The 17,089-nt window shown below is 43.0% G+C and overlaps 1 protein-coding gene across 12 annotated transcripts in view; it reads right to left on the reverse strand.

Annotated features, from left to right (window-relative positions):
* GABPB2 (GA binding protein transcription factor subunit beta 2) overlaps positions 1-16,801 on the reverse strand; it is a 35,584-nt gene extending 18,783 nt beyond the window's left edge. For 4 of the 12 annotated variants that reach the window (XR_013635000.1, XR_013634999.1, XR_013635001.1 and 1 more), the window contains exons 1-7: positions 16,614-16,797; positions 14,160-14,299; positions 12,773-12,940; positions 7,087-7,281; positions 5,692-5,842; positions 2,924-3,037; positions 1,254-1,439 (exon numbers count right to left, since the gene is read on the reverse strand). Coding sequence is in view for 7 of the 12 variants with exons in the window: in XM_078850553.1 (XP_078706679.1) it covers positions 1,254-1,439; positions 2,924-3,037; positions 5,692-5,842; positions 7,087-7,281; positions 12,773-12,940; positions 14,160-14,267 (922 nt within the window). In the remaining 5 variants the exon portion in view is untranslated. Of the gene's footprint in view, positions 1-1,253; positions 1,440-2,923; positions 3,038-4,796; positions 4,868-5,691; positions 5,843-7,086; positions 7,282-12,772; positions 12,941-14,159; positions 14,300-16,613 lie in introns of all 12 variants that reach the window. The other 8 variants (XR_013635003.1, XR_013635002.1, XM_078850554.1 and 5 more) reach the window with 4 other exon arrangements.
* Between the last annotated feature and the right edge of the window lie 288 nt (positions 16,802-17,089).

A 17,089-nucleotide genomic window follows, 5' to 3' on the forward strand; every position in this document is an offset into this window, starting at 1 on the left:
GATGTCTTAATGCAAGATCTGAACAAGGAAACCGAACCCATGACTTGATCAGAAGCTCTACGTCCATCAGCAGAGGATTCACAAAGCTTGTTACTTCTACATTTCAATTAAGTGGAAAATGACAACTGGAGCACTCTCTGGAAAAAGTGTGGGTCCAATTCTAAGAGGTGCTGAGGGCATTCTCAAAGCACTCTGCATCTTGCAGGATCATTTCTTTTATTGAAAGGTGGTGAATGGGCTCTGAAACTAGTTGGGAGAATCTTAAATCAGCAAAGGTGAATGTTTTTGTTAAAAACACTCCCTATTTTAGGGAATACTGTAGTTCTTTCATCATCCTGTTCTTCTCAATAGTATACCAATTGAATTAAGAGGGTACATAAAACTTGTGAATTTTCCAGATATGAACTACTGTGTTTTATCAAAAGAGTTCAATCAGGAACATTGACAGACAAGCTACAGATCAATAATTACGTGTAGACATTTGGCAAGTAATTCTGAATAAATTTGAGAAAATTGCTTTCCATTCATGGACATTTTGCAAACAGAGGTGAAATGAAAATAAGTAATTCATTAATGACTGGTCTGCACATCTCTAAACTACCTATAACTTTACACAGGTGTGTTGGTTTGTGAAACTGACAGATTAGGATGGTCTAAGGCAATACAATTAGAGTAATGGGATGAAAAGGTATTCTTAACCTGACAATCAAGAAAAATGTTTTAAACCAAGTTCTACTTAGAGTCTGGAATAATCACCCAATGGATCTTGGTAGAAGCACAATAGGTTGAGTTATTTAAATCCAGATTGGAGAGGACACATACAATCATGTAGTAGGAAACAATCCTAGCCTAGCTGGTGGGAATGCACCAGATAACCTAATAAATATTTACCATAAATAAATTCTATTATACATGTTTTACTCATTTTAATTCAACTATTAATATTCATATAAAAATGTAGCACTGTGCTTATCTGTGTTAAAGTAGAATGATTATGTAACTAGCCTCAGTCATAAACCTTAATTCTTCTCTCCATTCTTTTAGAGAACTCACTTGGAAGGTATGAATTGTAGCAGCACACTATGAGCAAGCTGAACTATGTAATGGCCTCATCATTTTTCCTTCCCTTTCCCGCGCCATCCCTAGTTTCCTAAGTCTAGGTCTATGCATCTACCATAGCTATTTTTCCCCCCCCTTAACATCAGGAAAGTCTAAAACGGGCTTACAGTTTTCTAAACTCAGCAGCCTCTTACCTTGCTGTCCATCTTGCATGGTCACTATAAACGGCTGGCTGATACCACTAGTAGGAATGGCGGTTTGGAGACTGCCCAGTGGAACGCCATCTGTTACTATCGTAATGACTCGTTGACCTCCACTACCAACCACCTGCTGTATTGCAGAATCTACAGAATTTGCTTCCACTATTTCCTCTGTGTTAGCTGGAGAAAGCAGAGCAAAACTCTCGAGTTAGCTTTTTCTTTTTAAAAAAAAGCGTAGAGTAAATGAGTCAATGTTTACTGCACAAAAACCCCAAACACTGAAGCATCTGGTATGGAGTAATCGGCAAATGTTAAAAATCTAAAGTGGACAAAATAAAATACCAATACAACCCCAGCAACTTTTCAATGGTAAAATAATTCTCTTCAGATACCTAGATGAATTTAAAGCACCAGGATTCACAAATACAATGAATACAGTAAAAAGTACTCAGTCGCTGAAAAAAAAAATGGGTTCAAATGTTAAAGATTATTACATAAGGTTTGTTTTTAAAAAAGATGGCCAACTTGATAATTCTAAAGTCAACTGGTGGTTTTCACACACTGCACATTGTAAATAATCATAAACCAGTGGTTCTCAACCCACGACCCAATCAGTACACAGCTGTGGCACGTGACATCCTCAGGGCCATGTAGGTACTATATATATTGTGTGGATAAAGCCCACATAACAGAGAGCTGCATATGTGGCCCACAATGGTAAATAGGCTGAGAATCACTGCCATTAAGCATCACAAAATTATTTTTAGAATAAAGTACTGTAGAACCCCATTTTACAAACTAATTGGGGACTAAGGAGTTCATAAAATCAGAAAGTTCAATTCTATGAACATCTCAAAATTACAGCAGGCACAGTGCATAAATTGCAATTTGATGCCATGAATTATTTTCTTCTTGTCCTTCAAAACCACTGCAAAGCAATTTCCAATACATTGATAGCATTGGAACATAAAGGGGTGACAACTCGCTCGAAATCACTTTTACCATTATTATTTCCCACCCCCCCACTGTCAGGAAAAATGGTTCCTGTAAATGGTTGTTCGTGATGTTCATAAAATTGAGGCTCTATGGTATGCATAAAAAGAACCCAAATGTTACCAAGTCCTCAAGAAATCCTAACACTTGTTTAAAAATAAACTAACTAAATAAAATCGAGGCACTGTAAAATAGGGGGAACACACAAAATATCGATGTGGCGATAAAATCATTCCAAACTATCTGTTTTGTAAAACTGGAGTTTGAAAAAATATCACTGTCCATATTTGTGTAGTAAGGAGCACCTGACAGAGATACAAGCTGTGTTCTATTTATTTTTATAACACTTAGCTGGACAGAACAATTCTAACAGGATCCAGGTCAAAACAGGATAGAATGAAAGAATGGTTAGTAAAAACAACTTTGGTGCTTCATTCAAAGGAGCAACTATAGTCTGTAGAAATATCTATGAGCTATGATAACAGATAAATCTATTAGCCTTGCAACTGCTGCCAAATATTATATCACTTTGCAACTCTCAAGTTATGCTGAATGAATTCAAATCCTTTTTACAAGCTATACTTAAGTAACCCAATTTCTTTACGATTTCTTGCAAATGATGCACTAGGGATTAAATATATTGATGTCAACACCAGATTCATTCCACTTACTTGAAGATCTGTTTGAATTGGAAAGGGGAGCAGATGCTTCAGCGAGGGCTGCAAGCGTGGCAAGCACAGAGGTTGTTGAGTTTGAAAACTGTACTGTAGAGACACGGGAATCACCTGTTTTGAGGAAATGAAGGCAAGTGAAGGAGATTTGCAGTCTGAGTATTCTACTGTAATATTAAACTTTACTAAAAAACCTACTGCTCTACTGGGGCAGTTTTTCCAGCCTACAATTCATACCTAGCATACATAACTTCAAGATCTGAAACAGTCCCACATACTGTTCTTAGAACATGGTTGAAATAATTACCTTATATTTAATATTCATTTCACTGGATTTAAAAATAAATGCATTTGAAACAATGCAAAGGAATTAAATTGAGTAAATCGATGCAAGCTAACGTGACTTACTCCAGCATTGTCACAAAGATCACCTACAAGTGGCCAGATGGTAATCCACTGGGCTATCAAAATCTAGATTTTGGCACCACACTTAGCTTTCATTCTGAACAGATGTGAACAATGTTTTCAAAAGCCACACATGATCAAAATACAGGGCCTCATCAGCACAGACTAGACGCAGTCTGACTACACAGGCTGAACACATTAGCATTATGCAAAAGCGGTTGCTATACATTTAATTAATTTTACCTGACTTTGCAGTCTCACATTAATTTCAATTACAGAATTGCAAATGCCAAACTTTTTTTAAAAAACCTGTCGACATAAGCTAATTATACAACCCAAATTCTTTTACTGAGAGATTCTGCCAATCTATAAAGTATTGGCTCCATTCAGCATTGCTTTTTAGAAAACACACATTTTGTTTGTTACAAATCAACTGAGTTTTTTCTTGAAAGCTAAATCAGTCAATTATAACCACTTCACAATTTCAACATACAGTTTGAAAACCAGCTTCAAAAAATAAGCCAGTCAGTTGAAATGCAACAAAGGAACTATCAGTCAGCATATCAAGTTCTTGGACTGCAGATTTGGCTTTGTGCAAGGAATAAAAATCATCCCAATTCCAGTGCGAGAAGCTTCTTCCCTCAACTGAGCACAGTAACCCATTACACTTGGATACAGTACTGACTGAACAGAAGAAAGACATCTAAGTGGGACCAAAATTAGTATATCCAATAAGCTATTTTCAGAAAGTTTAACTTTGTTATTTCTGAACAAAATTTCTTCAGGCAAGTAAAAGACATTTGTCCTCATTAAGGAATTTATAGTTTTAAATAAACTTTTTAGTCACCTACGAGCAAGAAGTGGTACAAAAAGTGTCTTAACTGGTGAAAAAAGTTAAACTATTACGTGCTGTGATTGAAGTACAGTCTCTAGTGCCCTCTGTGGGCAAATAAGAGAAAAGCTAAGGACATGGGGCCAGCAAACCCTTATCCCCACAACAGACCAGGAGTTATTATTGACAGGAGTAAAGTTTTAGAGTGTGGCACTCAAAAAGAACAAAATGGGGAAAAAAAATATATTGGCCTTTTCATATTTTTAACATTAACCGGGTACATATATTGCAGGAATGTCCTTGTTTTAGGGAAAGGTGTGACATTATCCATGTGAAGCACTGTTAATCCTCAGGGGTTTTTTTTGTTTTTTTTTTGGGGGGGTGTGTTAATTATGGGATTTGTCTATTTATTAAAGGAGTAAACCACATGGGAAGTTTCTACTCAAAGTAAGTTCAGAGTCTCACTGAAGTCAATGGGGCCACACAGGATTAGGGTGCCACTTGTACCAATCCAGTTGCAGCTCTGTGCCCTTAGAACTGAAAACAGGAAACATCCACATTTGTAATATTGCTCCAATCAACTCTGGCAAACACTCATGCATGTGAACAGTCCCATTAGCTTCAAAAGTTACTCACATGCAGAAGTGTTTGCAGGGTCAGGCCCTCAACTTGCTTCATAAACCTTGTATTTAGAAGCCTCCTTAAGACTGAAAAGAAACAGTAGTTTGGATTTCCCAAATAACAAAAAACAACACGTTATAAAGTCTCACGTAAGGAAAAGAATTTATATTCGGCCTTAAATGAATTTTTCAGACAAATTTACGGAAATAACTAGCTTCCCCATTTTTGTATATTATCTCTAACCTATTGGCTAGGAAAAAATAAGTTGAGTAATCTGTACACCCAAAATACATTCTCTGCAATAATTTTTCATTTGTTTCCTTATTTAACAATCAAATACACAAGATGACTCACTCTGCTCTTCCAGTTAATAAGTAATAAAACAGAGTATTGAATGAAACCTTGACAAATTTAGGGATTAGGGACTAAATGGTGAATATCTTACCTACTCAAATTTTACCAGTGGAACTGGCATTGGCCACTGTCGGAAGACAGAATACTTACTGGGCTAGATGGACTTTTGGTCTGACCCAGTATGGACTGTTCTTATGTAAACTCTCAGTGCGTTGTAGTTTGAGTCCTTAACATTTTCCAAGTTATGAAGGTTCTATTTTATTGCTTATAATACATACTGAGCCAGATCCTCAACTGGTGAAAATAGCAAAGCTCTCTGCTGACTCAATGGAACAAGGCTTTTTATGCCAGCTGAAGTTCTAGCCCATTATCTTTTACAGATAAAGTGTGTATTTTGGTGCATTCCAATATGTTTTAAAGATCTTTCTCTACTAACTTGGAACATCTGCCTTCTACAATTCAGAAGACTGAATTGAGAGATGCAGCTTTCTAAAAACCTTTACACAAGAAATATTTTGGAGAAATATTTTTCGCCTACATGTTCACAGAATCTTACCTGAGGTTGTTTTGGTGTTTGCTGAAGAAACAAAACTAGCAAGATTGAGAACGTCCCCTGATGCAAGGATAAATGGTGAGGCAACAGTCACTGTATTTGTGACAGGATTTGATCTCTCTGGATTCATGTTCACCTGATTCTGCATTGCCTCCTTAAGAAGAAAATGCAATTAGGCACACATTTTTATCTCATCTCCAATAAGAGAACTAATACTTGGCACCCATACCTGATTCTCTGCTGCTCTGCACCTTGTGTAGTCAAATAATTGTATTTGCTTTGCACTGGTGCAAAAGTAGGTATAAAATACTACCAAATCAGAAATGGCAGCATTTTACACTAGTAAAAGGAAAAGGAGTACTTGTGGCACCTTAGAGACTAACCAATTTATTTGAGCATAAGCTTTCATGAGCTACAGCTCACTTCATCGGATGCATACTGTGGAAAGTGTAGAAGATCTTTTTATACACACAAAGCACGAAAAATACCTCCCCCCACCCCACTCTCCTGCTAGTAATAGCTTATCTAAAGTGATCACTCTCCTTACAATGTGTATGATAATCAAGGTGGGCCATTTCCAGCACAAATCCAGGGTATAACAAGAACGTCGGGGGGGGGGGGGGGGGGGGGGGGACGGACGACAAGGGGAAATAGGTTACCTTGCATAATGACTTAGCCACTCCCAGTCTCTATTCAAGCCTAAGTTAATTGTATCCAATTTGCAAATGAATTCCAATTCAGTCTCTCCCTGGAGTCTGGATTTGAAGTTTTTTTGTTTTAATATCGCAACTTTCTTCTCTGTACTCGCGTGACCAGAGAGATTGAAGTGTTCTCTGACTGGTTTATGAATAATTCTTGACATCTGATTTGTGTCCATTTATTCTTTTACGTAGAGACTAACATGGCTGTTACTCTGAAACCTATCAGTTTTACACTAGTGTAAATCAATACACAAGTTGCAGGGCAACAGAGAATCAAGCCCACTATCTAAATAGCCTTTTCCAAACATTAACTAATCAACCTTGTAATAAAATTAAAATAATCTGCTTCTTCCATTCCCATTTCCCAGAGGCATGTTTCCACAAACATTCCAACAACAAAAAAGCCAATTCCATGAGTTCAGAAGCAGAGTTTCTGACGAATTGTGTGCATGCAAAGAAAACTAATGCAGCTCAGAAATTTGGGACATTATTCTCCAAATCTACTATCTCAGTGATGAAGAAACTAATATCAATTGACATTTCAATATTTTATACAAGTTACCACAATTCTGATTCAGGCATGTAAAATAGAAAGTTTCTGTAGGAAATGTTCATTCTCATCGCACTGGCAAACTCTGTAGGCAGATAACGTACTTTCCCTGTAATTATCAGCTAACATTTTTCCTCCTTAACCCACCTGCAGCATTACCAGAGTCTCTGCATTGTTCTTGTCCAGGGCTATATCAAAGGCTGATTTATCAAACTTGCTGAAAGCGTGAACATCAGCTCCATACTTTATAAGCAACTCTACAACATCGTGATGGTTGTGTTCTGTTGCCCAGTGCAAGGCAGTCATCTTCAACATGTCCTTGGCATTTACATCAGCACCATTCTGAGAGAAAAAAAGAATTGCTTTCATCTACCGTGTTTTTTTCAGTGCATGGCCTCTCCCTGATTCAAGAGAAACAGGCTAAACAAAGAGTGGGATACACAAAGGTACTTCGGCACTTAAATCCCATACTTAGGCAGCTAAGTCCCAGTTCTGGCTCCACTGGAATCCACAAAACTCCTGCCAAACCCTACAGGTGCCTAAACTCAGTCAGTGCCTCCTTTTGTCAGAGTAAGAGTTCCCTTGGCACCTACGTTCCTGCCTCTGGGCATGTGCACAGCCCTCTGAGCAGCTGGATGCCTACCTCCCACCAAAGCCCCAGCAAGAACATGGTTCGAACAAAGGAGAAGACAGACATTCAGCTGCCTAAGACACATGCAGGGCTTGATCCAGCAGGCATGCTCAGAAGTGCTTGAGGTACGACTCCAAGTGGCAGGTTCCCATTCATAGACAGATGCCTCCCTGCAGCCCAGAGTCAGGCACCTATCTCCAATAGAAAAGGAGTACTTGTGGCACCTTAGAGACTAACCAATTTATTTGAGCATGAGCTTTCGTGAGCTACAGCTCACTTCATCAGATGTTTACCGTGGAAACTGCAGCAGACTTTATATACACACAGAAATCATGAAACAATACCTCCTCCCACCCCACTGTCCTGCTGGTAATAGCTTATCTAAAGTGATCAACAGGCAATAGAAGAGCGGAGCATAGTGCACCCCCCTCATTAGCGTCTCCCACTGGTACCTTAGGGTGGAGCTACCTACCATGCTGGCTTTTGTGGATTGCATTCTAACACATCTATCTCCCCTCATTCATTGTATGGAATATAAACGCCTAGCCCAGCTTTGTGGATCACAGTGTTGTTCCTGTGAATGTCTAGGCACCTAAAAGTTAAGTGCCACCATCACGCTCAGCATTGCAATGTTTAAGTCCCTTCATGGATCCCACCCAACATGCTGTCAAATCTCTTACAATTATACTCATCCTAGGTATTATTTGTTACAACGGGTAAAACAATTCAGACAATAGGATTCTTTAAGCAAACAGTGTTGCTTTAACGTCATCCTGACGTTCTCCTGCACAGGCATCACACTGTTTTAAATCAGCATTTCTCAAAGTGGGGGTCCCGACCCAAGAGGGGGTTGCAAGGCTATTGTCAGCGGGTCATGGTATTGCCACCCTTCCTTCTGTGCTGCTGCTGGCAGCGGCGCTGCCTTCAGAGCTGAGCTGCTGGAGAGCTGGCTGCTGGCCGACTGCCCAGCTTTGAAAGCAGCGTCACCATCAGTAGCACCACAGAAGGAAAGGTGGCATGATATGGGGTTGGGGGTGTTGTCACAGCGTGAAATATTTCCAAGGGGGGGCGGGGCACCAACAAAAACGAACCCCTGTTTTAAATCTCCTATATTTATCACTAAGGGCTAGTCTACACTAGAGATGGGATGGTATTCCAAGAAGGATTGCTAGGCAGAGATGGGCTCCACCTAAACAAAGAGAGGGAAGAGCATCTTCGCAAGCAGACTGGCTAACCTAGTGAGGAGGGCTTTAAAAAAAGTTCACCGGAGGAAGGAGACCAAAGCCCTGAGGTAAGTGGGGAAGTGGGATACCAGGAGGAAGCATGAGCAGGAGAGAGCAAGAGGGGAGGACTCCTGCCTCATACTGAGAAAGCAGGACAATCAGCAAGTTATCTTAAGTGCCTATACACAAATGCAAGAAGCCTGGGAAACAAGCAGGGAGAACTGGAAGTGCTGACACAGTCAAGGAATTATGACGTGATTGGAATAACAGAGACTTGGTGGGATAACTCACATTACTGGAGTACTGTCGTGGATGGATATAAACTGTTCAGGAAGGACAGGCAGGACAGAAAAGGTGGGGGAGTTGCATTGTATGTAAGAGCAGTATGACTGCTCAGAGCTCCAGTATGAAACTGCAGAAAAACCCAAGAGTCTCTGGATTAAGTTTAGAAGTGTGAGCAACAAGGGTGATGTCATGGTGGGAATCTGCTATAGACCACCAGACCAGGGGGATGAGGCTCTCTTCAGACAACTAACAGAATTAACTAAATCACAGGCCCTGGTTCTCATGTGAGACTTCAATCACCCCGGTATCTGCTGGGAGAGCAATACAGCAGTGCACAGACAATCCAGGAAGTTTTTGGAAAGTGTAGGGGACAATTTCCTGGTGCAAGTTCTGGAGGAACCAACTAGGGGCAGAGCTCTTCTTGACCTGCTGCTCACAAACCGGGAAGAATTAGTAGGAGAAGCAAAAGTGGATGGGAACCTGGGAGGCAGTGACCATGAGATGGTTGAGTTCAGGATCCTCACACAAGGAAGAAAGGAGAGCAGACTGACTCCCTCAGGGAACTGATGGGCAGGATCCCCTGGGAGAATAACAGGAGGGGGAAAGGAGTCCAGGAGAGCTGGCTGTATTTTAAAGAATCCTTATTGAGGGCGCAGGAACAAACCATCCCAATGTGTAGAAAGAATAGTAAATATGGCAGGCGACCAGCTTGGCTTAACAGTGAAATCCTTGCTGATCTTCAACACAAAAAAGAAGCTTACAAGAAGCGGAAGATTGGACAAATGACAAGGGAGGAGTATAAAAATATTGCTCAGCCATGCAGGAGTGAAATCAGGAAGGCCAAATCACACTTGGAGTTGCAGCTGGCAAGGGATGTTAAGAGTAAAAAAGCGTTTCTACAGGCATGTTAACAACAAGAAGGTGGTTAGGGAAAGTGTGGGCCCTTTACTGAATGGGGGAGGCAACCTAATGACAGAGGATGTAGAAAAAGCTAATGTACTCATTGCTCTTTTTGCCTCTGTCTTCATGAACAAGGTCAGCTCCCAGACTCCTGCACTGGGCAGCACAGCATCGGGAGGAGGTGACCAGCCCTCTGTGGAGAAAGAAGTAGTTCGGGACTATTTAGAAAAGCTGGACGAGCACAAGTCCATGGGGCTGGATGCGCTGGATCCGAGGGTGCTAAAGGAGTTGGTGGATGTGATTGCAGAACCATTGGCTAATATCTTTGAAAACTCATGGTGGTCAGGCGAGGTCCCGGATGACTGGAAAAAGGCTAATGTAGTGCCCATCTTTCAAAAAGGGAAGGAGGAGGATCCAGGGTACTACAGGCCAGTCAGCCTCACCTCAGTCCCTGGAAAAATCATGGAGCAGGTCCTCAAGGAATCAATTTTGAAGCACTTTGAGGAGAGGAAAGTGATCAGAAACAGTCAGTATGGATTCACCAAAGGCAAGTTATGCCTGACTAACCTAATTGCCTTCTCTGATGAGATAACTGGCTCTGTGGATGAGGGGAGAGTAGTGGACATGTTATTCCTTGACTTTAGCAAAGCTTTTGAGACTGTCTCCCACAGTATTCTTGCCAGCAAGTTAAAGTAGTATGGGCTGGATGAATGGACTATAAGGTGGATAGAAAGCTGGCTAGATTGTCGGGCTCAACGGGTAGTGATCAATGGCTCCATGTCTAGTTGGCAGCCGGTATCAAGCGGAGTGCCCCAAGGGTCGGTCCTGAGGCCGGTTTTGTTCAATATCTTCATTAATGATCTGGAGGATGGTGTGGATTGCACCCTCAGCAAGTTTGCAGATGACATTAAACTGGGAGGAGAGGTAGATACGCTGGAGGGTAGGGATAGGATACAGAGGGACCTAGATAAATTGGAGGATTGGGCCAAAAGAAATCTGATGCGGTTCAACAAGGACAAGTGCAGAGTCCTGCATTTAGGAAAAAAGAATCCCATACACTGCTACAGACTAGGGACCGAGTGGCTAGGCAGCAGTTCTGCAGAAAAGGACCTAGGGGTTACAGTGGACGAGAAGCTGGATATGAGTCAACAGTGTGCACTCGTTGCCAAGAAGGCTAACGGCATTTTGGGCTGTATAAGTAGGAGCATTGCCAATAGATCGAGGGACGTGATCATTCCCTTCTATTCATAGAATAGAATCATAGAATATTAGGGTTGGAAGGGACCTCAGGAGGTCATCTAGTCCAACCCCCTGCTCAAAGCAGGACCAATCCCCAATTTTTGCCCCAGATCCTTAAATGGCTCTCTCAAGGATTGAACTCAAAACCCTGGGTTTAGCATTCCAATGCTCAAACCACTGAACTATCCCACCAATTCGGCATTGGTGAGGCCTCATCTGGAGAACTGTGTCCTGTTTTGGGCCCCACACTACAGGAAGAATGTGGAAAAATTGGAAAGCGTCCAGCAGAGGGCAACAAAAATTGGGGGCTGGAGCATGACTTATGAGGAGAGGCTGAGAGAACTGAGGGGGGGGGGGGAAAAGATAGCTCAGTGGTTTGAGCATTGGCCTGCTAAACCCAGGGTTGTGAGTTCAATCCTTGAGGGGGCCATTTGGGACCTGGGGCAAAAATTGGGGATTGGTCCTGCTTTGAGCAGGGGGTTGGACTAGATGACCTCCTGAGGTCCTTTCCAACCCTGATATTCTAGAATTCTATGAACTGGGATTATTTAGTCTGCAGAAGAGAAGAGTGAGGGGGGATTTGATAGCTGCTTTCAACTACCTGAAAGGGGGTTCCAAAGAGGATGGCTCTAGACTGTTCTCAGCGGTAGCAGATGACAGAACAAGGAGTAATGGTCTCAAGTTGCAGTGGGAGAGGTTTAGGTTGGATATTAGGAAAAACTTTTTCACTAAGAGGGTCGTGAAACACTGGAATGCATTACCTAGGGAGGTGGTAGAATCTCCTTCCTTAGAGGTTTTTAAGGTCAGGCTTGACAAAGCCCTGGCTGGGATGATTTAACTGGGAATTGGTCCTGCTTTGAGCAGGGGGTTGGACTAGATGACCTTCTGGGGTCCCTTCCAACCCTGATATTCTATGAAGCACTGGAATGGGTTACCTAGGGAGGTGGTGGAATCTCCTTCCTTAGAGGTTTTTAAGGTCAGGCTTCACAAAGCCCTGGCTGGGATAATTTAGTTGGGGATTGGTCCTGCTTGAGCAGGGGGTTGGACTAGGTGACCTCCTGAGGTCCCTTCCCACCCTGACAGTCTATAATTCTATGATTCACTTGCAACTTTAAAGCTCCGCTGCAGCAGCGCTTTAACATGCCTTGGGTGGCTGCGGCGCAGAGCTGGGAGAGAGCCACCTCAATGAGCAGTGTAGCTCCCGCCACTGGGGCACTGTTTACACTAGTGCTTTACAGTGTTGCCATTTGCCACGCTTGGGGTGGGGGGGTGCTTTTTCACATCCCTGAGCAAGCAAGTTGCAGCGCTGTTAACTGCCAGTGTAGATAAGTCCTAAATTAAGGAGTGATTTCATTGAACAATTCTGAGGTTTCCTTAGAAAAGTTTTTTAAATGATACTTAAGAGGGGGAAGAAGTTTTGTATTTCATCCTACCAATAAAAATATTTAATTGGCATTAATCTACCAATAACTTCTTCACATAGAGAGAAATGCCCCATAAGGGACATTACAATGTAATTTATATTCTGCAGACTGATACACAACATCTCACTTACCCTAATTAGCAATTCTACAATATGTGTATGTCCATCAGCTGCAGCCATATGCAGTGGTGTCCTGTCCACTTTGGTTCGAGCATCTCTGCTAACACCTGCTCGAAGCAGCACTTCCGCTGTTGAATAATGGCCATACTGGGCCGCAAGGTGAAGAGGTGATGTCCCAAGCTGTATATTAAAAAAATGTTTTTAAAGAAGTTATCTGTTCAGCGTAGGTGTGGAAGCACATATTTATCTCCATTAATGCGTTCAACAATTTTAAAGAACTATAATTACATCCCCATCACATCCCCCACAGTAGGGGAGGTACAAACCCCTAAATGCACAGGGGCAAGGGGAAAAACCAAGAGCAACCTGGCCAGAGGGCTGAATGTCAGGAAGTGGTAGAGGGCTGAGTGTAATGGATAGATCACAATGGGGCCTTGAGAGCAACTGCTGGCAGGGGGAACCCAATGCAGAGGGATGGCTGTGGTGCCAGAAGGGGGCAAACCAATCAGCAACTGACCCTGCAACAAGCACAAATTATATAAATGAATAGTTGGGATTACAGTCTGTGTGTAGAAAGCAAACAAAATTAGATTGTGATCACATGCACTGAGGCAAATGTTATGTTAACAAATAAACTGATCACTGAACTATAGTTCTGTCAAATGAGATCTGATATACAATTACTTTAAATGGAACATTGAAAACATATCCACAAAAATCAAAAAAGGCGTTAGTTGCCAATCAGTAGGGGTGTCTTAGTGCTCTAATTCCCTCTTCGAAGCTTTAAATTCAGTATTTAAATGTACTTAGCAAGTTAATATAGTTTGAAAAACATTGACATTTAAGGATCACTTTAAAGAAGACTCAAAAGGAGTGATCAAACACCTGCATACACAAGAACAGGTAAAATATTGCTCAACATTCTATAACAGCAGCACCCAAACTGGCTACACTGGGAACTTATCAGGAGCATGAATGTCATGCGTTGGCCCCATCCTGTAACTATTTAGACCCATACTTAACCTTACTACCCATGACTAGCCCCATTTACTCCGATGGGGCTACTCCATGATAGTAAAGTTCTTGCAGGAGGCCTCCTGTGAATAACAGGGGTCAGCCAACGTTGACCAGCTTTCAGGATCAAGGCCTAAGTCTGCATAAACACTTCCAAAGTGCATGACTAGAAATGCCTGTTGCTTGAATTTCCCAGCAATGAAACATCACAGTTAATCAGTCTGGTCATCATCACACAGTTACAGAGAGAGGGTGCCCAGGAGCTCAATTAGGATTCTAAGATTATCACCTACCCCGCTCAGGCTGCCCTCAAAGGATCTGTTCTATATTTTAGTTGGAGTAAATACCTTTTTGGAAAAAGTAGCCTTTTCTATTAAAAACATACCCAGTCAGTGGTGAAAGGGGCACCATTTGCCATTAATGTTCTAACTTCATCATCTTGCCCTTTCCGAGCTGCTTCTAGCAACCTCTTTCCGAGGTCCACTAACGACATCTTTATACATGGGAACAAATATTTTCAGAAAGCTGCATTTTAAAACAGGAAAAAAAACACACTTTAAATGTGCAATGTGACTAAAATATCATCAGCTAGACTAGGACATAGATGCACACTGGAAATCAATCTATGCTGGATATGGCCACTAAATTACTTAATGAGTTAAGTGTTTATGAAAATATACATATTTTTAATCTTCAATACTTGCAACATGATAAGAATGCAAAATGCAACCCTGATCCTGCAACTGCATCAGCAGATACAGACCAATGGCTCACATGTACCCCTGTTTACTTCAGAGGCTCAATATGGACCTGAGTTGAAGTCTACCATAGCAACAACAACACTTAGTATATACAGCATTTTACAAAGATTAATTACTTCATCTTCACAACCACCCCACCTCCATGAGCTAAGGGGCTGGTATCCTTGTCCTCGTTTTACAGCTGGCAGTCACTGAAAAATAAAGTGACTTGTCCACGTTCATAAAGGTAGTCCATTTTAGAGCTGGAAATAGGAACTCCTGGGTTCTAGTCCTGTGCTAAGTCTACTAAGCAACGCTGCCTCTGTTTTTCAAGCTATACTTTAAAGGTATAATAAATACGGTAATCAGGGGATCTGAAGTTCTTGTCTGACACAGATACAGTGGCATTTCATTCCTATGAAGAACTGACTTCAAGCCTAAGTATTAATTTAGGTGTCAGACTCTTCAAATGGCTACAAGTGAATGTCTATGCATACCACTACTGAACTGCATAGTCAATCAGTGAATCCATCAGGTCTTTAATTGAGAGAAAAGCTTTATGAAAAAAGTTATACCACTTCATTGAACAATTCAACAGAAGTGTCCAAATATACCATAAATAACCCCAAGTAAGTAAATGTCAGTAAAATAATATTTTTTTAAAAAAACCTAATTCTCCTCAAGTAACATAGCCAATATAGAATTTCCCCATGTAAAATGTCCCATTTTACAAGACAGTATTTTAAACCTAGGTTTCAGAGTAACAGCCGTGTTAGTCTGTATTCGCAAAAAGAAAAGGAGTACTTGTGGCACCTTAGAGACTAACCAATTTATTAGAGCATAAGCTTTCGTGAGCTACAGCTCACTTCCATCTGAGGAAGTGAGCTGTAGCTCACGAAAGCTTATGCTCTAATAAATTGGTTAGTCTCTAAGGTGCCACAAGTACTCCTTTTCTTTTTATTTTAAACCTAAATGACAATTATTATAGGCAAAGTATTAAACATAAAAGGCAGGAGTGTGACAATTTTTAGCTCTGTCATAAAGACCTGATGTTCAGAGAAACAAACTTGAAAGAAGAAAAAAAATCCCTGCTCTATATCTAGTCCTTCATTCAGCTTGCATGATGACATTTTAGAAGGGCCACTTTAAATAAGCTCTGCACCATGCTAAAGCATCCTGTATTCGTTACTAAACCTTGCAGGTACGACCCCATACCCACAAACGCTTCCATATGTCTAACTTTAGCCCAATCCTACAGTGAGCACAGGCACCCACGTGCAGAGCTCACTACAGGATCAGGGCCTTTCTGTACATAAGCATGGACTCTGAGAAGATTATGCACGTGTGTAAACACAGGCAAGAGTTAGCAGGATCATCTCGGCCTTAGCTTTACTTACCTTGATACTTGGTAGGACAGCCTTTATTTCCAATGCTCCTTTAACAGTCTTCTAAGCCCCAATCCCGCAAAACACTTTTACACTTACGAACAGCTCGGTTGAGTCATAACGTTAATCACGGGTGGAAGCATTTGCGGGACTGGGGCTTAACGCTGGGGGGAGGGGGGGGTTAAGTTTATTTTAAAAACTCCCAAACTCGCCGTTTCTCGCATCGCGCTTCAACCTCACTCCGGAGTCACGACAAACATCACCCATCAGGAGCCCGGCGTCCCGCCAGTGCCCACAAGCCCCCCACCCTAGTCGGGGTCTCCCTCGCATGTGACGCCGGAGGCGCCCCTCCTCTCCAGCAGCCACAGGTGTCTGGAGAAGCGCTCCGGCTAGAAGCGTCGCTTTCACCTTCCGAGCCGGGAGGCGACGCGACGCGACTCAGTCCCCGCGCGGGTTTCCACGGATCCCGGGTCCGGGAGGAGCCGCCCCCACCTCCACGGCTCTGCAACACCCGCTCCCCGCCAGCCCCTCAACCCCCACGGGGATTCCCCCTTCTCAACCCAGAGCGAGGAGCCCCCCAGCGGCGGCTCACCTCAGGCTCCCTCCCTTAGCCCCAACCTCGGGGAGCAAAGACCTCAACCCCCAGCCTCCCCTCCAGGCAGGGCACCCCCACCCCAAGGGGCCTCCTCCCCCACAGTGACCCCCCCCACTCACCCTTGAGAGGCGGAGGCGGCCCCCGGCGGCGCCAGCGTGGGCGTCCCGGGCGAGGGGGGGGGTCGCTGGGGTTAGCTGCTTTTAACGGCCCCCCCTCTGCTTGGGAGGGAGGGAGACAAAATGGCGGACCCGGAAGTGGAAGGAGCCCCCCCTCCCCCCAGTGCCGCGGCGGAGGGATACACTGAGTGGGGGAAGAGGCCACTCAAAGCCTGGAGCTGCTCCCGTCACACGGCCCCGCGGGGGGGGGCAAAAACCGTTATAGGGAGACGGGGCAGTAACAATGTGTGGGGGGAAATCGCACTATCGATTCACGGCTGTATCCCTCCGCCACGGGCCCCCAGCTCCCGGGCCCTAAAATTAGCCCCCCCCCTCCACGGGTCCGCCCAGTGCGGCGGCAATTGCAGCGCGGGGTAACTCGAGCGATCATTAACGATCCACTGGCTTGGGGAGGGGGCAACCCCACCCCCCGCCCGCCA

Source organism: Lepidochelys kempii, chromosome 24 (assembly GCF_965140285.1).
Source record: "Lepidochelys kempii isolate rLepKem1 chromosome 24, rLepKem1.hap1, whole genome shotgun sequence".
Lineage (NCBI taxonomy): Eukaryota > Metazoa > Chordata > Testudines > Cheloniidae > Lepidochelys > Lepidochelys kempii.